This window comes from Perognathus longimembris, chromosome 6, assembly GCF_023159225.1.
Source record: "Perognathus longimembris pacificus isolate PPM17 chromosome 6, ASM2315922v1, whole genome shotgun sequence".
Classification (NCBI taxonomy): Eukaryota; Metazoa; Chordata; class Mammalia; order Rodentia; family Heteromyidae; genus Perognathus; species Perognathus longimembris.
The window spans coordinates 5,825,710-5,847,044 of record NC_063166.1 but is presented as its reverse complement, the minus strand read 5'-3'; the positions used below and the strand labels follow the sequence as shown (position 1 = coordinate 5,847,044).

Sequence of the window (21,335 nt, the reverse complement as noted above, 5' to 3'; positions counted from 1 at the left end):
ATTTATTTGCAAAATAATTATATATTACATGTACAAAAGGATAGGAAGGGATTTTACAAATGAAACCTCACTAATAGATGAGACTTAAATTTTCTACCTTAAATGTTTAAGCCTTCTTTATTCAAATACATGGTCAGTCCAATGTATTCTGTTTTTTTTTCATACAAAAACATTTAAAATTTCAGTGCTATTTAAAAACTAGGAAAAATGACCTTGTAAATTGGCAGGTATATTTAAAAAGTAGCTATAAAAACAGTGTGATCCAAAAACTTAAATACGTAAAAGATATGAAATGGACAAGAAAATGCAAACAAATGCATAAAATTACCTAGCAATAAAAAATTTAAAGGTAATAATAATAATGCAGGTAGAAGCCAACTCTAAATATAGGAGAAATATACACACTTTAAAAAATCAAAGTTCATTTGAGCACTTTAAAAGGGAGGCTTGAACTTAAACAGAAACACTTAATGATCACAGAATTTTCTTCTAAACTGGAAGACTAAAAAACAAATATCCAATTAACTTTGCTATTATTATAATATGGGATACTTTGTTTAATCACAAAACTATCACTTACTCTAAATTTGCTGAAAAAGCGTGACCATTCTATTTCTCCTCTTCCTTATCAATTACGGTGTATCTTCAGAATTCGAGAAAATAAAAATGCTCCAAAACTCTGCTTTTAAAATACATAATTAAAGCAACATATGCAGGCTATGTTAAAAAACACTCATTTCAAAAAGGCTAGAAACTCTGCAAGTTGATGCATCCACACACAGAAAGCAACTTTTACTAAGTTCTTTTGCTACGCCATAATGATCTGCTCCAGAAACTTGAGGGTACCTAAAACAACGGGCTACCTGTTCTAGCCATGCTTAGGAATGTGTCCAAATCACTTTTATTGATTTAACCTTTATAGGAATGCTACATATCCTCGGAGCAAAACATTTTGAATGTATTTATAATATGATACACTTCTGAGAAGCCATGAAAAAGAAAGCTAAAAACAAATCTAGACACCCCTCCACCTTTGGTTGTTATGGGTTTATTTTTATTTTAAACATTATCAGTGGGCCTAAATATGAATAATTCTACTTGAGAAAACTTACTTTGGCTCCACTGTGAATAGAAATAAAAATTTATTTTAGAGGAAAGAAAGTATTTAAATAAGCTCTAACTTTAAGAAATAAAACTTTCTAGCTTGATAATGATGTCACATCTACAAATTTTAACAAATTCTAAAAGATCCTTCATACTCTAATTATACTTTAATCATAGATCCTACAAAAATACCAAACTGGAACTTAGAGAACTTAGTCTTTATTGAATAAACTAAGTTGTACTCTAGTTTATATTCTGAGGTTTACAGAGCAAGATCTGTGTAGCCTATCTCTCTAGCTTTATGCACATGGTACTTCACCATGGCTGCAGCAACTAATTCCTGTATTAGGTATGTGTGCCAAACAGTAATTCACAATACCACGCTTCCTCACATTTAGCTCACCATCCATTACCTTGAACCTCACCTCTGAAAAAGCTCCACTTTCAGTGCACTGTTTTCTTTAAAAGGCAAACAACTTCCTGAGCATATCCAGATGTAGCACTAACACACACAAATTATAGGCAAGTTCTCAAATAATTCTCAATTAATAAAAATGTAATAAAACTAGAGTCACTACTTATTACTTCAATGATCATCCATGAGTTTGCACTGGGAACTGACAGTCAGGACTGTGTCTTACAGAAAGAAATTTACGATAACTACCAGAATACTAATTTCAGGTAAAACAAGCAAGTTTATTGCAGTGTCAGACAAGATTTCTGAAACTCTGACAATTACTAAACATGCATGAATAAAATGACTATGTTCTTGGGTTTTTTTTCTGAAAAATAACTCGTTTTTATCCACCATAATATAAATTTGGATTCAGCTACATCATTTTCATCTTGTCATCAGTTTTTTAAATAAAATATCCAAGTGCACATGAGATGATTCTAAGCAAGAATCAAAGCAATTTTATGTGCCCTACTTTGGTAGGGTGGGAGCAGAGTGAGACAGGGGAGGAAGTTAAGATTCAAAATTTAAGGAAGCATTCATTCTTCTACCCTCAAAGTAAGAGCTTCCTTACGTTTTCTGCCTTGGGTACTAGGTTCTCTCTCCCTCCCCTTGGGCACCCCCCTGACTACCTCCTAGTGTTACTCTGGAAGCATCAGCAGAGAAGATTTCATGAAACAAGTACTATGCAGAATAACAGAAATATAGTAATTTGGGAATAAAAATTTAAAGAATATCTTCATATTCAATGGCCTGCTTTTTATGTTTTCCTCTTAAAAGAAACACCACACTTGTCTTGAATTTACACGAAAAAACACACACATTAAAAACATTACCATTCTAGGCTCAGTAGTTATTCTGAGATGCCAAAGGTAATTCTGAAATTTTCTTTAACTGTCTTTACCATAAATACCTTATCTTGCAAAATAAACTATGTGCACCTAATACTTGAGGGTAACACTTTTTAAATAATTACGACAGAAATTTCCATTAAAGAGCTCACAAGTTAAGACTTGTCCATGAATGCAGTTCAGCAGTATCCAAATCTGGCTTATCAATAGAACTGCCTGAGGTACTGGTCTTGGAAAGAAGGGGTGGGAGAGGGAACACCTTGGGAGTAAAGTGGCTATGTGTGAGAGCCAACAGACAGCCAACTGTTAATGTACTCAGAGATAAGATAAAGTCAAGGTGGATATAGAGAATATTAATTATAAATTGTATCTATATTAAGACTTATTCATAAGAAATAGAACATTAGTATTTTTTTCCTTCCCTTTATTGTAGTAAAGGTGTCACAAGTAATATTAATATGGAAACAAAGAGCTGTAGGGTTCAAGTGATGAGTGCTTACCTACCAAGTGCCAGGTCCCGAGTTCAAACACAAGTAACACCAAAGGAAAAAAAAAAAAAAGCACAAATGATAGGATGAATAGCACCAAACCACCAAACACTATTGGGGCTGATCAGCTAGTCTAAGTAAAAAATAAACCTATGCTAAAAACTTAGTATTTTAAACTTTAGATTAACTTAATTAGGCTCAAACTAACATACTTCAGAAACTCCTAGTTTCTAACCTGGCCTATGATTTTTTTATAGGCCATTGTTTTTTATAATGCAAGCATAAGTTTATGCTTGAATTAAAACCGCCTTGCTTTTAGGCTTTTTTGTTGAGTTTTTGCTGTTTCATTTTCTGTGCTAAACAGTATGTCCTTAATTCTCACAATTCCTTATATGAATAGAGGTTATCTTAATTATGGACAGATGAGCAAACAAGGTATTAAACCTATCCAAGGTCACATGAATAACTGGCATTCAAACCCAATCCTTTTAACTCTTAATTACTACTTTACAGTGTTACATGTGACCTCTATAATGAAGCAACTTCCTAGTCCTCAATTTCTTTTGAAAAAACACTTTTCAGAAATGTAATTATTGTAAATTTGTTAATTTGATAAAATATAAAAAGGAGAGATAATCATTGTGTCTCCAAATTATCCTAATGTACATATTTAACTAATGCTGACCAGAGAGAACAAAAGCAACTAAGAAAAAACAAAAGTGCATCAGGAATAAGATTTACTTTCATTTTGATCAGAAAATAAACTTTTAAAAAACTGCAAGTCAGGGGCTGGGGATATGGCCTAGTGGCTAGAGTGCTTGCCTCCTATACATGAAGCCCTGGGTTCAGGTCCCCAGCACCACATATACAGAAAACAGCCAGAAGTGGCGCTGTGGCTCAAGTGGTAGAGTGCTAGCCTTGAGCAAAAAGAAGCCAGGGACAGGGCTCAGGCCCTGAGTCCAAGCCCCAGGACTGGCCCAAAAAAAAAAAAGCAAAACTGCAATTCTTATCTTAATATTATACACAATTATCTTTTTCAATGTCCCTAATACAAAGTATATCCTTTGTATGACTGAGAAATACCATTTAGGAGTTAAAAAATTAAACTCCTAAACACTAAGAATTTTTAATGTTTTTAGATATAAAATTTGTAAGAACTGCAATCACAGACTCTAGTGTAAGTCAGATGTGCCATGGCAGATGCCACAAAAAGCTATCAATTATTCAATCTATTTTACTGCACTAAGCAAAGGTCGTAGGTGATGGGAGTTAGAGGACACATTTTCATAGTAAAGAACTGAGGAGAGTAAAGGGACAGGGATGGGGAGTCAGCACAACTGTAATTTCCTTCTCCCAGGTGAAGAACAGGAGTGCAGCTCAAGGCCAACATGGCCAAAAAGCAGTATCTCATCTCAACCTACAAGCCAGGGTATGGTAGTTCATACCTGTAATCCCAATTCTTTTGAGAATTAAGTAGATTATCCATCTGAGACAAGCCCCTAGCAAAATTTGAAATCCAATCTAAAAAAAAAAAAAGAAACTACAACAAAAAGAAGTGGAGCACTAGAGGCATGGTTCTAGTAGTAGAGAGTTTGACCAACAAGCTTGAGCTCTGAATTCCAATCCCAGTACCACAAAAAAAAAAAAAAGAACAGAAGGAAGGAAGAAAGAGAGAGGAGGGGAAGAAAAGAAGGAAAGAAGGAAGGAAGGATAAAGGAGGGAGGCAGGGAGGGAGGGAGAGAAAGAGAGAGAAGAGAGAGGAGGTCAGAGGGAGAGGGAGAGGGAGAAGGAGAGGTAGAGGGAAAGGGAAAGGGAGAGGGAGAGGAAAAAATTGAAGGAAAACAAAGGACTGAAGAATGAAGAGAAACCTATTTGGAGATCTACAAATGTCAGCAAACTTCTCCAATCATTCTGCACCCATTTGAACTTGATATATGGAGTGTTTTCACAAACAAAGCAACAATGTTTAAAAGCCTAAAAAAGGTAGGTTCACCTATTAAAACTAAGTTCATTAGTAAACATAAAATAAGATACTACATTTTAGAAAAAGAAACATGTCATACTAGTTTTATCTTTAAACTAAAAAGAAACATCACATCCATACTAATTTTAATTAGTGAAAAGTTTAAAAGTGAGTTCATCAAGAGGACTCAGAGTACAACTTGAGGAAGAAAGAAACACAAAATGAACAAACAAATACTACCTAGTAAGAGACATGGAAGTGTCTTCAGTAGTCCCAACAATGGGGGCTACTATTAGAAAAGGTGCCCTTGGCAGTAACAGGCAAAGAGTAAGCACTGCATTCCTACAGTGTCAGCTCTCACCTACTCCATCAGAAGCAACTAAAAGACACTAGAAGAGGTAGGGGATTTCTGTGCCCTAACAGTCAACCAAAGAAGCAGAGAATAGTAGGTCAGTGGTCTCTAGAGACACTACACTCACAAAACCTTGGATTTGATCCTCAGGAACACACACACACACACACACACACACACTAACTTAGCTGGGCCAAGGCTCTCAGGTCATATCTATAATTCTAACTACTCAGGAGATAGAGATGGGAGAATAGAAAGGACTGAGGCTCAAGGACAGCCTGGTCAAAAATGTTCACAAGACCCCATCTCAACCAACAAAAAACTGAATGCAGTAGTGTATGCCTTTCATCACAAGAAGCAAAAATAGGGATATTATATTCTAGACTGTCCTGTGAATAAGATAAGACCCTATTTGAAAAATAACTAAAGAAAAAAGGGTTGGGGTATGGCTCAAGTGTTAAAGTACCTTCCATGCAGTGCGAGGTCGTGAGTTCTACCACTTCCCCCACCCAAAAACAAAAAATGGACAAGTTGAAGATAGCACAAAGAAAATAGCAGAAGAACATGGCAACAGATACTGGGGGAGGGAAAACTTCAGGAAAGTGAGACTGTAGTGTAGACAGAATGGTGACAGGATTAACAACTAGGAAGAAAATGGGGAAGTGTACAGAGAGCTTCATCTTCATCACTATTAACTGACAGGGAAAAATATGACAGGGAGTTACACAGGATCTTTTAAATTCTACCTTGTGTGCATAGTAAAGGAACCCACAACAGTCACAGTACCTGAGTTTACAGGGTAGGATTAGACAAGATTTGATTTTGACTATTGGTCAATATATTTTCACCTAAAATACATGAATATAATATTTAGATTAAGAAAACAGCATGGTCTAATGTTTGAAAAAAAGACAGAGGAAGCAATGTGTTTACTTTCCCATACTCAGGTTGTAAGAAATAGAGCAAAGTCCTCCTGTTAGAAACTACTTGTAAGAAGGAAAATGATCAGAAAAACCACAGACTGTTAGGGAAAATGTGCCTGACTAGCAAGGTTTTAATGTCCAGTAAAATTAAATCACTGCTACCCTCCCTATTTATCATATGACCCGGCCATAAGCTCCTTGTGCTCACTTTCCACATCTGCAGAACTACTATCTATCATCACCTTGACAGCTGTCTGTGAAAATTAAATTTAAAAGATACCTATACCCCAAATGGTACGTTCAATACAGTTCCTAATCCTATCAGCCCTCCAATCCCTAAATCCAATCCTCCCAGGTCTAAACCTGACCTCTCACACTGTGTGACAGGCAAGCAGAACAGCACAAGTGTGACCCGAAAGCATGTTAACTCCGAGTGCAGATGGTGAGGCCAATCCTGAAAGGCCTCCTGGATTCAAATCAGCATGTTAGTAAAACAAAGTTTGAGAAGCCCTGCTCAAGCCAACATGCAATTAGGAGATGTGTCCAACTGGCTGGGATTCCCTGAAGCTTCCACCCCATCTTTGGAACACATCTCTCTCTGACAGAAAATTGTGCCCACAGTTTATATCCTAAGCTTTACTTCAGAAGGACTCAGGAGAAAAGGAAAAAAGATTCATCTACTTCCCCTTCAACAGGCAGTTTCAAATGGGAAGGTAATTCTCATGTTTACCTACGGGGACTGAACAAGAGGTCCTATGTGCAGAACTCCCTTGTAATGCTGACTTCCATCATTCGAGGCATCCCTCAAGCTATAGAGCAGCACCACACTTACAGAGCTGCCTTCTCTACCCTCCCTGTTGTCCGGTGCTTTTGAGACAGTGTCTAGTAGCATAGAGTTTGTGAGACATGGCTACAGCTGGGGAAAACCATTTTGTTCCTAGTAATATCTCACAAATCACACCTTTAATCACACCCTAGAATCTTAGCCAGTGGCGGCCTCAGGCTGACAGATCTACAGACATCCATTCTGCAACAGCTGCCCTGAGATTGGTATTCTATACTACCTGCTTACTAGCACAATATCTCACAACTGCAGATGTCTGTTCTTCCCATCCCACCTTTCTATGACCACTAACTGGAGGAAAAATAGACTAATAGAGAAGACAACTATAAATTTGAGAAACTGTCAAACCAAAGGGTAATTCAAATTCCTTTATGGGGAAGATACAACAACACGAGGAGAGATGACTAAGACCATAAGCAAGCTAGTGTCTGTACTAAGGGGTCCTAGTTTATTGCCTTTGAAGAAAATTCTTGCAGCATTTTAAGCAGAATTCTGAACCTCCTGTATTTCTTACATCTAAGAATTCCCACATTCACTTGTCCAAACTTTCCCCTACCTGTACTTAACTTGGCTGAAATACCAGGCTTAGATTTCTCTTTGCATAGCACCTACAATACTAATATGATCAGCTAAGCACTTAGTTGCTTTGCAATAGACACAGCTTTACCACAGGTGTTAAAAGCCTATAAAAAGGTATTAGAAAGATATTACAAATTTAGGTATTACATATTAGAAAGATATTACATATACAAGATACAGAAAGGTATTCCATATTTACAATCATAAACAATTAAGAGCATTAAAAAGCAAGCTCACTTTTTGGATAATGGAATTTTACATATAAGCCAGCACGTTACTCTCTAGTGCAGTTACTCCCGTGGAGGAGGTCCTGCCAAACAACAGCCAAACTGCCTTCATGACTTTCCAGTCATTCTGGGAAACTCAGTACTGACCAGTCCCTCCTAGGCACCAGGCATGGTAACACAAGAAAATTCAACAAGCCAGGCAGTTATGAGAATGTAGTAACATGAGAGGACTTCTTTGTAAGAGTATTACTAGAACCAAGTACACACACAAAGATGACAGAAACACTAGGAAAGTCAGAGAATACTTCCTGGAGGATATATCCATGCTGAGGTTTCCATTTTGTTAATGTTCTATTTCTAACTCTCCTAATTGCTACTTACATTCTACCTAATTGTATGCTTCGTTGAATTCTACAGTTCTTATACACACACACACACACACACACACACACACACACACCACACACACACACACTTTTCTCCAAATAGATCAATTCTGTTTTACTTTCCATCCTGTTCCTCCCTATCAGCCGAGGTCCCGTCAGTGATCAGCACATCCACTACCTCACATTTCAATGCCCTTCAAATTCACAAAGGAACCCAATTATCTTTGTGGAATAGCACTATGCCCAGCACCTCAGCACTATATAAATGTATGCACCTTACTGTGGGGCGTTCAGATGCTGATTAGTGCTTAGCTGAGTCCTTCACAACCTGGGCAACAATAGACACATTTCCAAGCAGCTTTCTCTCCCAAACTCATCACCACTCTCCGGAAGCTTTCTCACCTCCTATTTTTGCCAGAGCCGTGTCTATTCCTTCAAAGTGGAATAAGCTGTCATTTAGGCATAGCTGAAAATAAATATTGCTTCTGATATTATTTTAGATTAAAAAATAGAGTACTGAATCCTACAAATGAAGTAAAAATTCTATTATGTACCAAGAAGAGATTTACTTCCAAAAATAATAAATTCTGACCTCTTTCTTGACAATCTCAGCCTTCAAGAATACAACTAAAGACCAGAACTGAAAAACATGTACTGTAACTCAAAACTGATAGTTTATGCAAAAAAATTCAAGTGAAAATCTGCCTTCAGATTTTCCTAACTTATTCATTCTTATTTTAAGTACAAATTTAATAAACTTGATTTTCTATAGTAGACTAGAAAAAACATTCAAAAAGGAGAAGGATGAGCCAGCACTGGTGGCTCACACCTTTAATCCCAACTATTCAGGAGGCTGAGATCTGAGGATTGAGATCCAAAGCCAGCTTGGGTAGAAAAGTCTGTGAGTCTCCATTTCCAGTTCCCCACAAGAATGCTTGATTGGAGGCACAGCTCAAGTGGTAGAACAATAGCAAAGCAAGCAAGCCAAGTGAGAATGTAATGTCCTGAAGTCAAACCCAAAGAGAGAAAGAGTTAAAACCCTGCTGTTTCCAAGGGCAGATATAACATTAAAACTATATAAATATGTAACTAAATACAAAATAGCAAAGTAGTACAACTTATAGGAGCAAAATACATTTAAAGCTTCTATGATATCCTAACGTATCACTATGGTAGAGTGGGTTCACTATAGTAAACTGTTTCTAGTACTCTTTAAGTACTCATAAATGGCCCTAATCACTGTTCAAATATTTTCATTTAAATGATAAGAACAAAAGATCATTTAATCACACTTTTATTGTTTATAAAAGAAGCATATTAAACATATTTATTCCTACGAAATATTTGCATAGACACCAGAAGACTCTGTTCATCAGAATGTAGTTTTATATCCTATATTATAGCTAGCCTGGTGCTACACAGCTGTAATCCTATCTACTTAGGAGACAGAAGTAAGAGAATCACTAGTTCAAAGACAGCTAAAGAGTCTACCTGAAAAACAAAGCCAAAAAAGGACTGGAGGAATGACTTAAATGTTAAAAATGCTTTTGAGGCCCTGAGTTCAATCCCCAGTCCACAGGAGATAAACAGACAATAATTGCATGACTGAAAATCAAGTTGGCTGATTTTCCCATACTGCAGTCACAGTATTGCTCTACACTAAAGCAAGAAAAACAAATATTAGAGAAAACTGAGACGTTTCTCAGCCTCTAATCATACACTAGTTAAGAAACCCACTTATTAGTGAATTGTTTTTAATGTTTCTAGCCAGTGTTGTTTCAAATAAACTTTCTAAATGTAAAACTGCTTCATTAATCAACTTTAAAAGTAAAATGAGAAGCAAAGGCCAATGTCTGAAATATGAGTATAAAGACAAAAGCATAAAAAGGAAAGAAAAATGAAATTGCTTAAAATTTGCACTTAGAATTTGTTCTGGAGCTCGATGAAATGATTCCTAAAAATTCAACTGGAAGAATGAAAATAAGAAAAGAGTCCAGAAATATCTTAAAAAGAAAAGTTATATGGATAGACTTGAACAGTAACACAGAGTATTAAAACATATTAAGAAGCTACAATAACTAAAATAATGCAGTACTGGCAAAGGAATAAAGTTTAGTGGAACAGAGAAGAAAAGTCAAAAGTAATAATTTATTATCTGATAAAGGCAGAATTTCAATTCTGAGGGGAAGGAAAGCTGATAGATTTGTGGTGGTAACACCACTGGCAACTCAACTTGAAGCAAAATTGTTTTCACTGAGAACTCTCCCTGACAGCATATAACAAAACGCATTAAATACTAAACCAGAGCAAGAAAACAAAGAAAGTAAATGGAGATAAGCATGAAAACTGATTGTAGGACTTTTAGCTCAAAGGCAGAAGCAACAAGATTTACACAACTGATTAAACATTACAAATGAAACTGGCTTGCTAATCAAGTGCAATGTAGTACATTCACAGCTGTAGTTAGAGGACTTTTAGGACTCAGTATGCGCAAGTCACATATATTAACAAAATATCTACAAAAACCATATACGTTTCAATATTATTCATAGCCCCTTCTTGGAAAACTTCCTATGGTGAAAACTGAATGCAATATTAAACTTACCAATCAAATCTGACATGCCAAAGCAGCCAAAAATTAAGATCCTAAAACCTCTAAAGAATTGTGGGACAGTAATAACTTTAAAAAACAAAAAAAGAAAAAAGAAAGAAGGAGAAAATATATCAGTGAGTATACCAAAAAAAGGTATAAATCAATAGGTCATATAAAATGGATCTTTTCCAATTTTAATACAAAATACAGATGTTAACTATAATCCTAGCTACTTAGGTGAGATCTCAGGGTTACAGTTCAAAGCCAGCCCAGACAGGAAAGTCTATGAGACTCTTATCTCCAATTAACCACCAGAAAACCGGAAGTAGCACTGTGGCACAGCAAAAAAAAAAAAACAGTGCCTAGGCCTTGAATTGAACCCCAGGACTAGCACTAAGATAGACAGATACAGAGATGTAACCCAGAGAAGAAGTAGTCTATATTTAATTAGCATTTCTGTATTTCTCTGTGCTATCCAATATAGCAGTCACCTGTTCCATGTGGCTACTTAACTTTGCATCTTAATGAAATTTAAAATTTATTTGTAAGTACAAAATAAAATGGTTATCATATTGAACAGCACCACAATCCACATTTTCCTCACTATAGACAGCTGTACTGGATAGCATGTTGTACTTGTTCCTACAAAAATTGCAAATATTTCCTCCTACACTTTTTACAAACTTCCTAATCAATATGCTGATGGTGGTAATTCTTTTTTAAAAGATGATAACAAAACAGCACAATGCTCATTATGTTTCAGGAATGATATTGTGTTCTTTAATCCAATCTGGTTTAATATTTATATTGTCCCTGTGAGGTAGAGGCAGGTCCACAATTCTGTATCTGAAACATGTTACAGAATTCAGAAGTTCTTAGACTTTAGAAAGTTAACACAGTACACAAAACAGTATGTTACACAACACCCTTAGAGGGCTAGGGAAGCACACGGCAAAACAGTATCATATGATTACTCACAGGAAGGATCATGAAGACTATTTTAAAATCTGCACATCAAGTAGAACTAGGTTCTGTCATCACATTAGTCATGAGCAGAGAAACCCATTCTCTAAACTACACTGTAATTTTAAAATAATGGATCTGTGAATTTTTACGTACTTTCCCCTATAACTAAGGATTAGCATCACAGAATTACTCAAATGACTTCATCATCCTTAATTTCAAGCATTCATTTCTAAGACTGAGCAACATGTTTTTCTTCCAAATAATTATACCGTATACTAAAATGAAAATAGCAGTTATTTTCTTCTCATGGGAGAACTGATAGTGATATTCAAACATAAAATCTAATTTTTATTGTTACACTTATAAAATGACACATATTTTTCAGGCACTTAACTGAATTTGATCTAGAAACTTAAAACATTTCCTATTTCATTTCTGAAACAAAGAAAAAATATATGTAATCAAAACTTTCATTATACAATGTTTTTATGTTTTCAATATGTTTTTACATAAATTCTGACCTTCAGTATAGAAACTGACCTAATTTGAAGAGCTTCTCATTAGTATACTTAATACAGTATATCTTAAAATATCCCCAGCATATACATCTCATAAAAAGTATACGTTTGTAACACATATTTTAGTGTAATTTAAATTCCAGGAAATAAGATTAGATATTATTTAATAATATCCAATATTTAATCATATAAATGTAAACATTTAAATATTCTATAATATTAGACTTATTAGACTTATGTCTAAAATTGTGAAATATCACAAATATAACATCTAGTAAGAAATATAAAGTACATAAATTTTGTGAAAAAATCATATTTTTCCTTGGTTATTGATATGCCCTTGCAGAAACATTTGGCAAGTCAATAAAGAAAATTGGAATAAATGTTAAGATAACATGAAACTGACAACTTAATCTGATACTCATAGAACATCAGATTTCACTGCTAATAAGTTATTAACTCAACAATTATTTAACTTTCACATAACTCATAGCAGTGTATTAGCCACACATGAACCAGTAAAAACTTATAAATTGAATCATATAAATCAAACTAAAAATGTTAATGACAGTTTTGCACGTGTCTAGAGCATGGGCTCTGCCATGGACTAGAGGCAATGTCTGATGAGTTAGTCAGTCTTAGAGTCTCAATTTCTTCATCTACAATGAAATGGCAAGTTGTCTGGTACACTCAACTCTACAAGCATTTTGGCACCATTAGTATTATTGAAGTATCTTTGGAATCAGATCTCTACTTTTTACCTTCAGTTTCAGTTTCTAGAAAAACTAAGATATGGACTATGTAAACCATCTGAAAGAAGCCTGTGTCAGTTTAAATGCCATCTACTAGTAATTCCAATATGTATACCCTAGGGCTCTTTAAAGCTAGATAGGGATAAACAGGAAACATAATCTTTCATAGCTCATAATATCCTAATACTAAACAACAGCCAATGGTACTGTTTCATATACAGAGTGATTCCCTAGTCTAGTGCTGCTATGGAGAGACTGTTGGCGCTGTTTATCCCAAAATTCTAGAGAGAAAAAAGCAAATCTTACAAAGAAAATTACTAGTTCAGTTTTGAATGTACTAATGACGTACTCAGACTGCTTTGTGAACCTTCCAAGAAGCAGTTAGAAGTATACACCTAAAGTTAGAAGGCTAACTAACCCTAAAGAGGGCAACCTGTCCCTCCTTTATTACTATCATGGATTTTTCACATTCTAATACATGACAATTAGCTGTCTCTATACCATATTAGTTATCCACTGCAAAAATGTATGTTTCTTGACACATTTATATACTGCCATACAAAAACAGCTCAAAAAAGTTTATTCTTAAAACTGCAGCCAGGTACTGATGGCTCATGCCTATAATCCTAGCTACTCAGGAGGCTGAGATCTGAAGACCACGGTTTGAAGCCAGCCCAGGCAGAAAATTCTGTGAAACGCTTTTCCCCAACTACCCAGAAAAGGCAGGGAAGTGAAGGTGTGGCTTAAGTGATACAGAGCCAGTTTGGAGCAGAAAAAGGCAATACAGCACTCAAAGCCCTGAAGTCAAGACCCAGAGCTCGCTCACACACACACACACACACACACACACACACACACAGAAAACATTTTAATTGGGCACCAAAGGCTCACACCTATAATCCTAGCTTCTGTAGAGGCTGAGATCTGAGGATCACAGTATGAGGTCAGCTCAAGCAGGAAACCCTCTGAGATTCTTATCTCCAATTAACTATCAAAAAACTGGAAGTGGAGCTGTGGCTGAAGTGTAAAGAGCTAGTCTCAAGCAAAAAAGTTCAAGGACAGAGCCCAGTCCCTGAATTGAAGTGCCAGGACCATCAATAAATTAAATAAATAAGCAAAACTAAATTTTACAATGTTAAGAAAGCTGACCAAAAATTATTTTGAGTCTGAATTTTACATAAGGATGAAATTTTTATTTCAAATTATTACAACACCTAGGAATTGGCTCAAGTGGTAAAACACCAGCCATGGGCAATAAAGCCAAGCAAGAGCTAGAGACCCTAACCTCAAGCCTCAGTACCAGCAAATGTATATAATATATATAACTAAATACTATAATACGTAAACAACAAAAAAGTTTTTGTTTAATCTAGTCATAGAATTACTGAGTGTTACCAGGTTGATAAAACTGACATCATCATTAGGCTGACAAATCTGAACAAATACAATCTGACAAGGCAAGAAATATGTGAACAGCTGAAATAAGGAAGAGCCAATGAAGTTTCTTAAAGTACATTTAAATTAATCAAAACCTGAAATGTGGACCTAAACAATGTCATTTTCTAATTTGCATACTATTTTAAGTTCTGTAACTTAAAAATGCACCCCTGTATCCTTCTAACCTCCATTGTTCAACGAGCTGTGATAAAGACAAATGTGCTCAGTTGTATATACTAGGCGAACTAATATAGGGACAACTACTGTCATCAAAACTCACTAAGAACTGTTAAAAATCTGGAAGTACTTCATAACAGTTTTCACCCATATAAAAATGATAACCTCTATTTAGACCCTAACAGAAGACTGACTGTACCTAACAGCAGATCATGACAGCTTTAGTTGTGACTGAATTCCTTTAAAAGTGAAATCAATGCATAGGAAATGACACTAATAATAGTTGCTCAATTAGAGAGCAGAGAACTAAAAGGCACCCAAGTCTTTACTAGTGAATGGATGTGAAGACAGAAGCAGTAGAAAATTGAGAAGCAGCAATGCAGACAGGCTTAGAACTGTGAAACAATAGCAGTGGGAGTAACAGAATCAAATTCCTGCAACACAAAATAAACATAGCCTCTAGAGTCCACATTTTCCCATGTAAACTAAGCATTTAAGTAAAAATCAGACGTGCACTGATTCTGATTTTATACAATCAGAAGCTTAAGAATCTTATACTGACAGAAAATACTGGTGAATTGTAAAGGACTCCCCAAATATTGGCCCTTCATAAGGGAGGAAAAAAAGTAACTTCAAACTCCCCTCTATGAGGTCTGAAATAGAAGGGAAACTTCCATTTATTCCAGAGCTACAGCCAACAACAACTTTTACATTCTGAACCCAGCTTAGACACATTAGTTGGGAAGATGTTTGCAAAACTAGTAACAAAAGTGCTGGATTTAACTTTTCTTTTTCTATTGCCTAAGTGGCCTATGGTCTCTCAGATTTATTAAGCAGAAACTCCCAAGTTTAAATGACAAAAGGAAACACTTCAGCTTTCTTCTGTTTTCACAGCCGAGAGATCAAACTACTTCTACAAATGACCAAATAATAAATATTTTCAGCTTCTCAGGTTGAAATATCCAACTCTGAGTGATGCTCACTTAGATAAATGAGTGAGAATTAACTTACAAAAACAGACTACATGACTGTATTTGGCTGGCCCTGCTACAGATCGTGTTTCTTAGCTACTAACATTATACAGTTTTAATAAATACTATGAATTTTAAAATAAGATGTCTAAGATTTGCTTTAAAATACTACATCTCAAAACAAAGTAGAGAGTAGGGAGAAAAGTTAAATAAGCCTGGTAAAAGACAACAGTTATTCATTATACTGTGTTCTATAATAACAGTCTGAAATACAAAGTAAACCAGTGAACCAGCTCTATAGAAAATGAAATATCGTTTACCTTATTATGAATCCTCAAACACATCCTTTTTTTTTCTTGGCGGTCCTGGGGCTTGAACTCAGGGCTGGCCTCTGTCCCTGGGCCTCTCTATGCTCAAGTCTAGCGCTCTCCCACTTGAGCCACAGTGCCACTTCAGCTTTTTCTGAACAGTCTATTGGAGATAAGAACCTCACGTAGTTTTCCACCTGGTCTGGCTTTGAACCACGATCCTCAGATCTCAGCCACCTGAGTCCCTAGGATTACAGGCGTAAACCTGGCGATATTTTTTTAACTAACATAATATACCATAAAAGATTCTTGACAATTCTATTGTGGCATTTTTATCCAATTCTGACCCCTTTGCACAGGGCTTTTTAAAGATGGTAAATTTTACTTGACTAAATACTTCTAAGCTGAATTCTATAAACTTCATATTGTCCTTCAACATGAATGAATTTAAAACAGCAACAGTGGGAGTATGCAGAGACATACTTACATCATACTCTGAAGCTCTGCAGCAAAGCTTATAGTCCTCCCAGTACTTCTCCCAGTACTTGAAGTAGCAGTAGCCATTGGGCTAGCAGCAGTGTTATTCATCTAAATTTAAAAAAATAAATAGACCTTACAAAATGTATTTATAAATAAGTGCATAAAACAAAAGCATTTTTAAATCTGCTTCCAAAAACATATAGAGAAATTTAAGTTCCAAATGATTTCTGCTTTGCATAAAAGTTTTCTTTCACTTAATGTTCTTTATTCAAATGAAATAGTACAGTAGAGAAAGGCTGCTTAGTCAAATAAGATGTCAGTCAATACCTATTCTGCAATAAGCAATGCAATAAAAATACTCATTAAAGGCTTTTGACAGAGCTCAATGGTTTTCAAATGTGTTGCAGGGAGCTATAAGATTCATTAGCAATTCTTTAGAGAGCTTCCAGTAGCCCTTAAATACACACACACACACACACACACACACATGCATGCGAGCGGTTTCATCCAGACTACTAGAATCACAGCCTAAAATACAAAAAACACAAATAAAGTCAATCAGTAAATCAGAGAAGTAAGCATTGTGGTATTTTATAATGTCATGGGCAAATATCTTACTTAAAATGCTATCTTCCTCTTAAAATTAAGATAATACAGAATGAGAAATGTAGATGTCAGTCCTAAAGCGTGCCATTTTAGTTGATGCATGTGGCGTTAAAGGAATAATGAACATAAATAGTTCAAAATAACGTGACAGTCTTGAAAGTAGGTAAAGCCTCTACTATGATACTTCATATGTTCATGTGAACTTTGCTATACTGTAACCTTCCTCAAAATAAAACTTCTCTTGAATTCTAAAGAGAGGGCCCGACACGCGTGGGCCAGCCCAAGGGAGAGCCTCGGCACAGCTCAGAGGAAATTCTGTCGGTCCTGCCACAACGGGCTGTGGAAAGTGCGTCCACCCACACTGTTGGAAATGTGCTCTCTCGCGTCCGACCTCACAGGTCTGGCCACTCCTTTGTCTCAGCTGTTGGTCCTAGTGGAGATTGGGCTGGACTCCCAACCTATCTACTTACGTGCAGTATCTGCGAGGTAACATAGGTTGCTGTAAATGTCTCCTCTATCATCTGTAATTTAAAGGGCAGCCTACCCTTTAGATAATCAACTTCGACTTTTAAAACTAGAGGCATTGTTAATTATCTTGGCGGTACCACCTCTTTGGGTAGCCCTGATAAAGTCACTGATAAAGGAACTAGGACAGTATCCGTGATTGTAGACCACAGGCTTTTTTTCCCTATATATCCATGCTATCATTCCAAACTGACTTCTCATGTGAGGTTTTGTTCCTAGTTGGTGTAGTTTCCCTTAATATCTTGATTGGCACTTGTGGGTATTATTCTGTGACTCTGGGTGTTCATGTGCGCGCGCATGCGCACACACACGAGCGCACACACACACACACACACTCCAGTCCTGGGGCTCTAACTCAGGCTTAGGCACTGTCTCTGAGCTCATTTGCTCAAGGCTAGTGCTCTACCACTTTAAGCCACAGTGCCACTTCTGGTTTTCTGGTGGTTAACTGAAGATAAGCATCGCCTGCCCTGGCTGGCTTTGAGCTGTGATTCTCTGATCTCAGCCTCCTGAGTAGCTAGGATGACAGGCCTGAGCCACCAGCCGCCCAGCTATTCTATGACTTTTGTAGGTGTGAACCACACGAGTGCCTGGCTTTCCCGGGACTTTTAACCTGGGGTGGTACACATGTAATTTATTCCCCCCAAGTCTCCTAGGAGATGCATTTAAGCAAGTCTGTCTAGAAAGGACACGAAGCTGCAGAGGCGGCGTGGGCCATGTTATTTGTGTGCAGCAATGGGGCACACTCCACTCGCTCCACTCAGATCACTAAGGCTAAGCCACAGCTTCTCAGGCTCTGGGAAGGCTTGGGCAGGTTAGGGCGGTGGTCCCAGAAGGCTCTCCAGGATTCGAGATGCCTCTGAGCCTCAGTCCACTTCCGGGTCGAGAAGCCTCAGAGCCTCAGCTGGACATTCCTCAGCCCAGGATAGAGGGATGGAGGGAAGGATGGACAGATGGACGCTCATGCCTGTAATCCTAGCTTCTCAGGAGATTGAGATCTAAGGATCACAGTTTAAACTACCACCCGGCAAGAAAGCCTGTGAAATTCTTAATCTCCAACTAACCAGCAAGCCAAAAAATTGGGATGTGAAGATGTGGCTCAAGTGGTAGCGCACCAGCCTTGTGTGAGGAAAAAAAAAATCAAGGGAAAATGCCTGGCCCCGAGTTCAAACTCTAGTACCAACACACACACACACACACACACACACACACACACCCTACATACAAGAAAGAAGGGAAAGAGGGGAGGGGAGGAGGAGGAAGAAAGGGAAGAGAAGGGAAGGAAAGGAAGGGAGAGGGGGATGGTGGGAAGGAAGGAAAGGAGGGAGGACATCTTTATTCGGTTGTCTCCCTTGCCTCTCCACTGCAAATGTTTTACATCAAGAGTACTTACTGGTAAGAGGTAAAGAGTCCCAATCCTATTTTATTATAGCATGATCATCCTTTCACAGTCAAGTAATTTAATTTTCAAATCAAACAGGTGAATAACATTTTTCTTGACATGATGAACTGATAGCTCATTAGACTTTTTATAATAATTATTTCCTCTTCCCACGTTTTGTTTGATGATTTAGACAATTACCTTCTTTAGACATTAACTTCTTTACACATCAAAGTCCTATAATTCCAATGCTTTATTTCCTTTCTTCCAGACATTTAAAATAAGGGAGGGAGGGTCTGTTAAAAGCAGAAGCACTCAAGTCAATTTTGTCTAATAAATACAGTTAACATGGAACTGAAAGCCTACTGTAATCTTCTCAATGGGTTCATGTCCTGCAGTTGTTTCAGCTTTCAATTGAAATGCAGCTGTTTGCCATATTTTACAAAATGAATTCAGATGTGCAGATTGGGACCTAGATCATTTCAACATGGCACAGTTTAAATGTGAACCCAAGAAATAAGTTCATTTCTCATTAATACAGACCTGATCATTAAACCAATAGCCAATACTAAGTCACATCTGTAAAACCTCATTCCAGAGAAGAAAAGTTAACATTTATCTCTTAAAATAATGCAATTTAATGAAAGCTCCTTTACCCAGAAAATATTGCTAACAAATTAAAGGTCTTAATTGAAGTAAAGGTGCACATCACAAAAAGTAAATCAAGCAAAATGCAATGAACCTCTTACTGAATTTCCACATAGAAATACTTCTGGCAGCTAAATAAGCAAAGAAAAGAACCTCTTAGAAAACTCTATGAACTGAAAACCTTACCCTGGGAAGTAATCTGATTCTGGATTGTAGAATCTAAACAGTCAAACCACTACATGAAAAGATAATTCATCTGTAAATCTCTAAAACTTTTATAATTAGAATTTTTTCATAATACCCCAAAGACAAGAAGAAATAATGATAAAGCTAAACACTATATTGCTCAAAAAAATTTCAGGTCACAGGCCAGGAATATGGCCTAGTGGTCGAGTGCTTGTCTTGCATACATGAAGCCCTGGGTTCAATTCCTCAGCACTGCATATATAGAAAAAGCCAGAAGTGATGCTGTGGCTCAAGTGGTAGAATGATAGCCTTGAGCAAAAAGAAGCCAGGGACGGTGCTCAGGCCCTGAGTTCAAGGCCCAGGACTGGCAAAAAAAAAAAAAAATTCAGGTTACATAATAATACAAATTTTTACTAATGTGAATAATACTGGTCTAGAATTATGAATGCAAGAACTTTTAAAAGGTGTGCAAAGTATAAGATTTTATATCTAGTATTCAGGGTAATACAGTGAGAATTCCAATATACTAATATATTCCACATTGCAAGTGGACTTGAAGTTACATTTAAGATCTAATCAAAGCCTAGAAAGCAATGCTCAAGAACTTCCAGGCAAAAAGAACAGCATTCTCAAGGCCAGTTTGGATAGAGTGAGGTGAGCAAGCAGGGTAAGCAGTAGAAAATAAGATCTGAGCATTATGAAGAGGTCACTCCTTGACAAGCCTCGAAGGCCACAGGCAGTTAAATTTTACATGTGTATAAGAAAATTTTGATCATGGACATTACTTGAAATGTGCTACGTTTCAAAGTGGTAATTCTAGACGGGCAAAAAATATACTATAAGGAAGCAAGAATACAATCAAGAACATTTAGGAGTCACTATCTACACTTGTAACACATGTGTGTCAAGCAGAGATGGTGACACAAATCTATTCTGAAGGCACAGCAAACCTGCAGATGGATTAGACACGGGGTTGAGAGAAAAGCAGTCAAGGATGACTCTGAGACTTGAGGCCCTAGAACCTCATGGAATAAATGGTGCTGCAAACCACTGAGATCAGAAAAGCATACAACATCCAATCCTAACAGCACACAACAAGCTCACTTTCCCAATACCAAACACTGTCCATAAAACTCAATGACCAAATGGATTTTCAGATATGTGGAAAACCTGAAAAACAACTGTCTTCCTAACAGTAAAGGGGAAGTGTATTTTTAAATGTTAACATTCTCTTCCAGCATAGATTCATATTATAATTTGAAATCTTATGGGAAACAATAAACAATTCAGCAAAATATCTGTGTGGTTAAAAACATAGTTTATGTGAGTAGTAGGAGATTTAGCGTAAACATGTTAAAAAAAAGGTCAATTTGGAATTTTTAATTTTTTTTTCAATCACCCTACCAGGTGAGTTTTCCCCCCTCTAACTATGAGATCAAGAGTAAAAATACGGGCCGGGAATATGGCCTAGTGGCAAGAGTGCTTGCCTCCTATACATGAAGCTCTCGGTTCCATTCCCCAGCACCACATATATGGAAAACGGCCAGAAGGGGTGCTGTGGCTCAGGTGGTAGAGTGCTAGCCTTGAGCGGGAAGAAGCCAGGGAAGGTGCTCAGG

The 21,335-nt window shown here is 36.8% G+C and overlaps 2 protein-coding genes across 2 annotated transcripts in view; one reads left to right on the top strand and one right to left on the bottom strand.

The window, feature by feature from the left end:
* Runx2 (RUNX family transcription factor 2) overlaps window positions 1–21,335 on the top strand; it is a 172,694-nt gene that overhangs the window by 8,200 nt on the left and 143,159 nt on the right.
* Supt3h (SPT3 homolog, SAGA and STAGA complex component) overlaps window positions 1–21,335 on the bottom strand; it is a 241,970-nt gene that overhangs the window by 215,861 nt on the left and 4,774 nt on the right. The window contains exon 2 of the mRNA XM_048347678.1: window positions 16,381–16,481. Coding sequence (XP_048203635.1) covers window positions 16,381–16,481 — 101 coding nt within the window. The remainder of the gene's footprint in view (window positions 1–16,380; window positions 16,482–21,335) is intronic.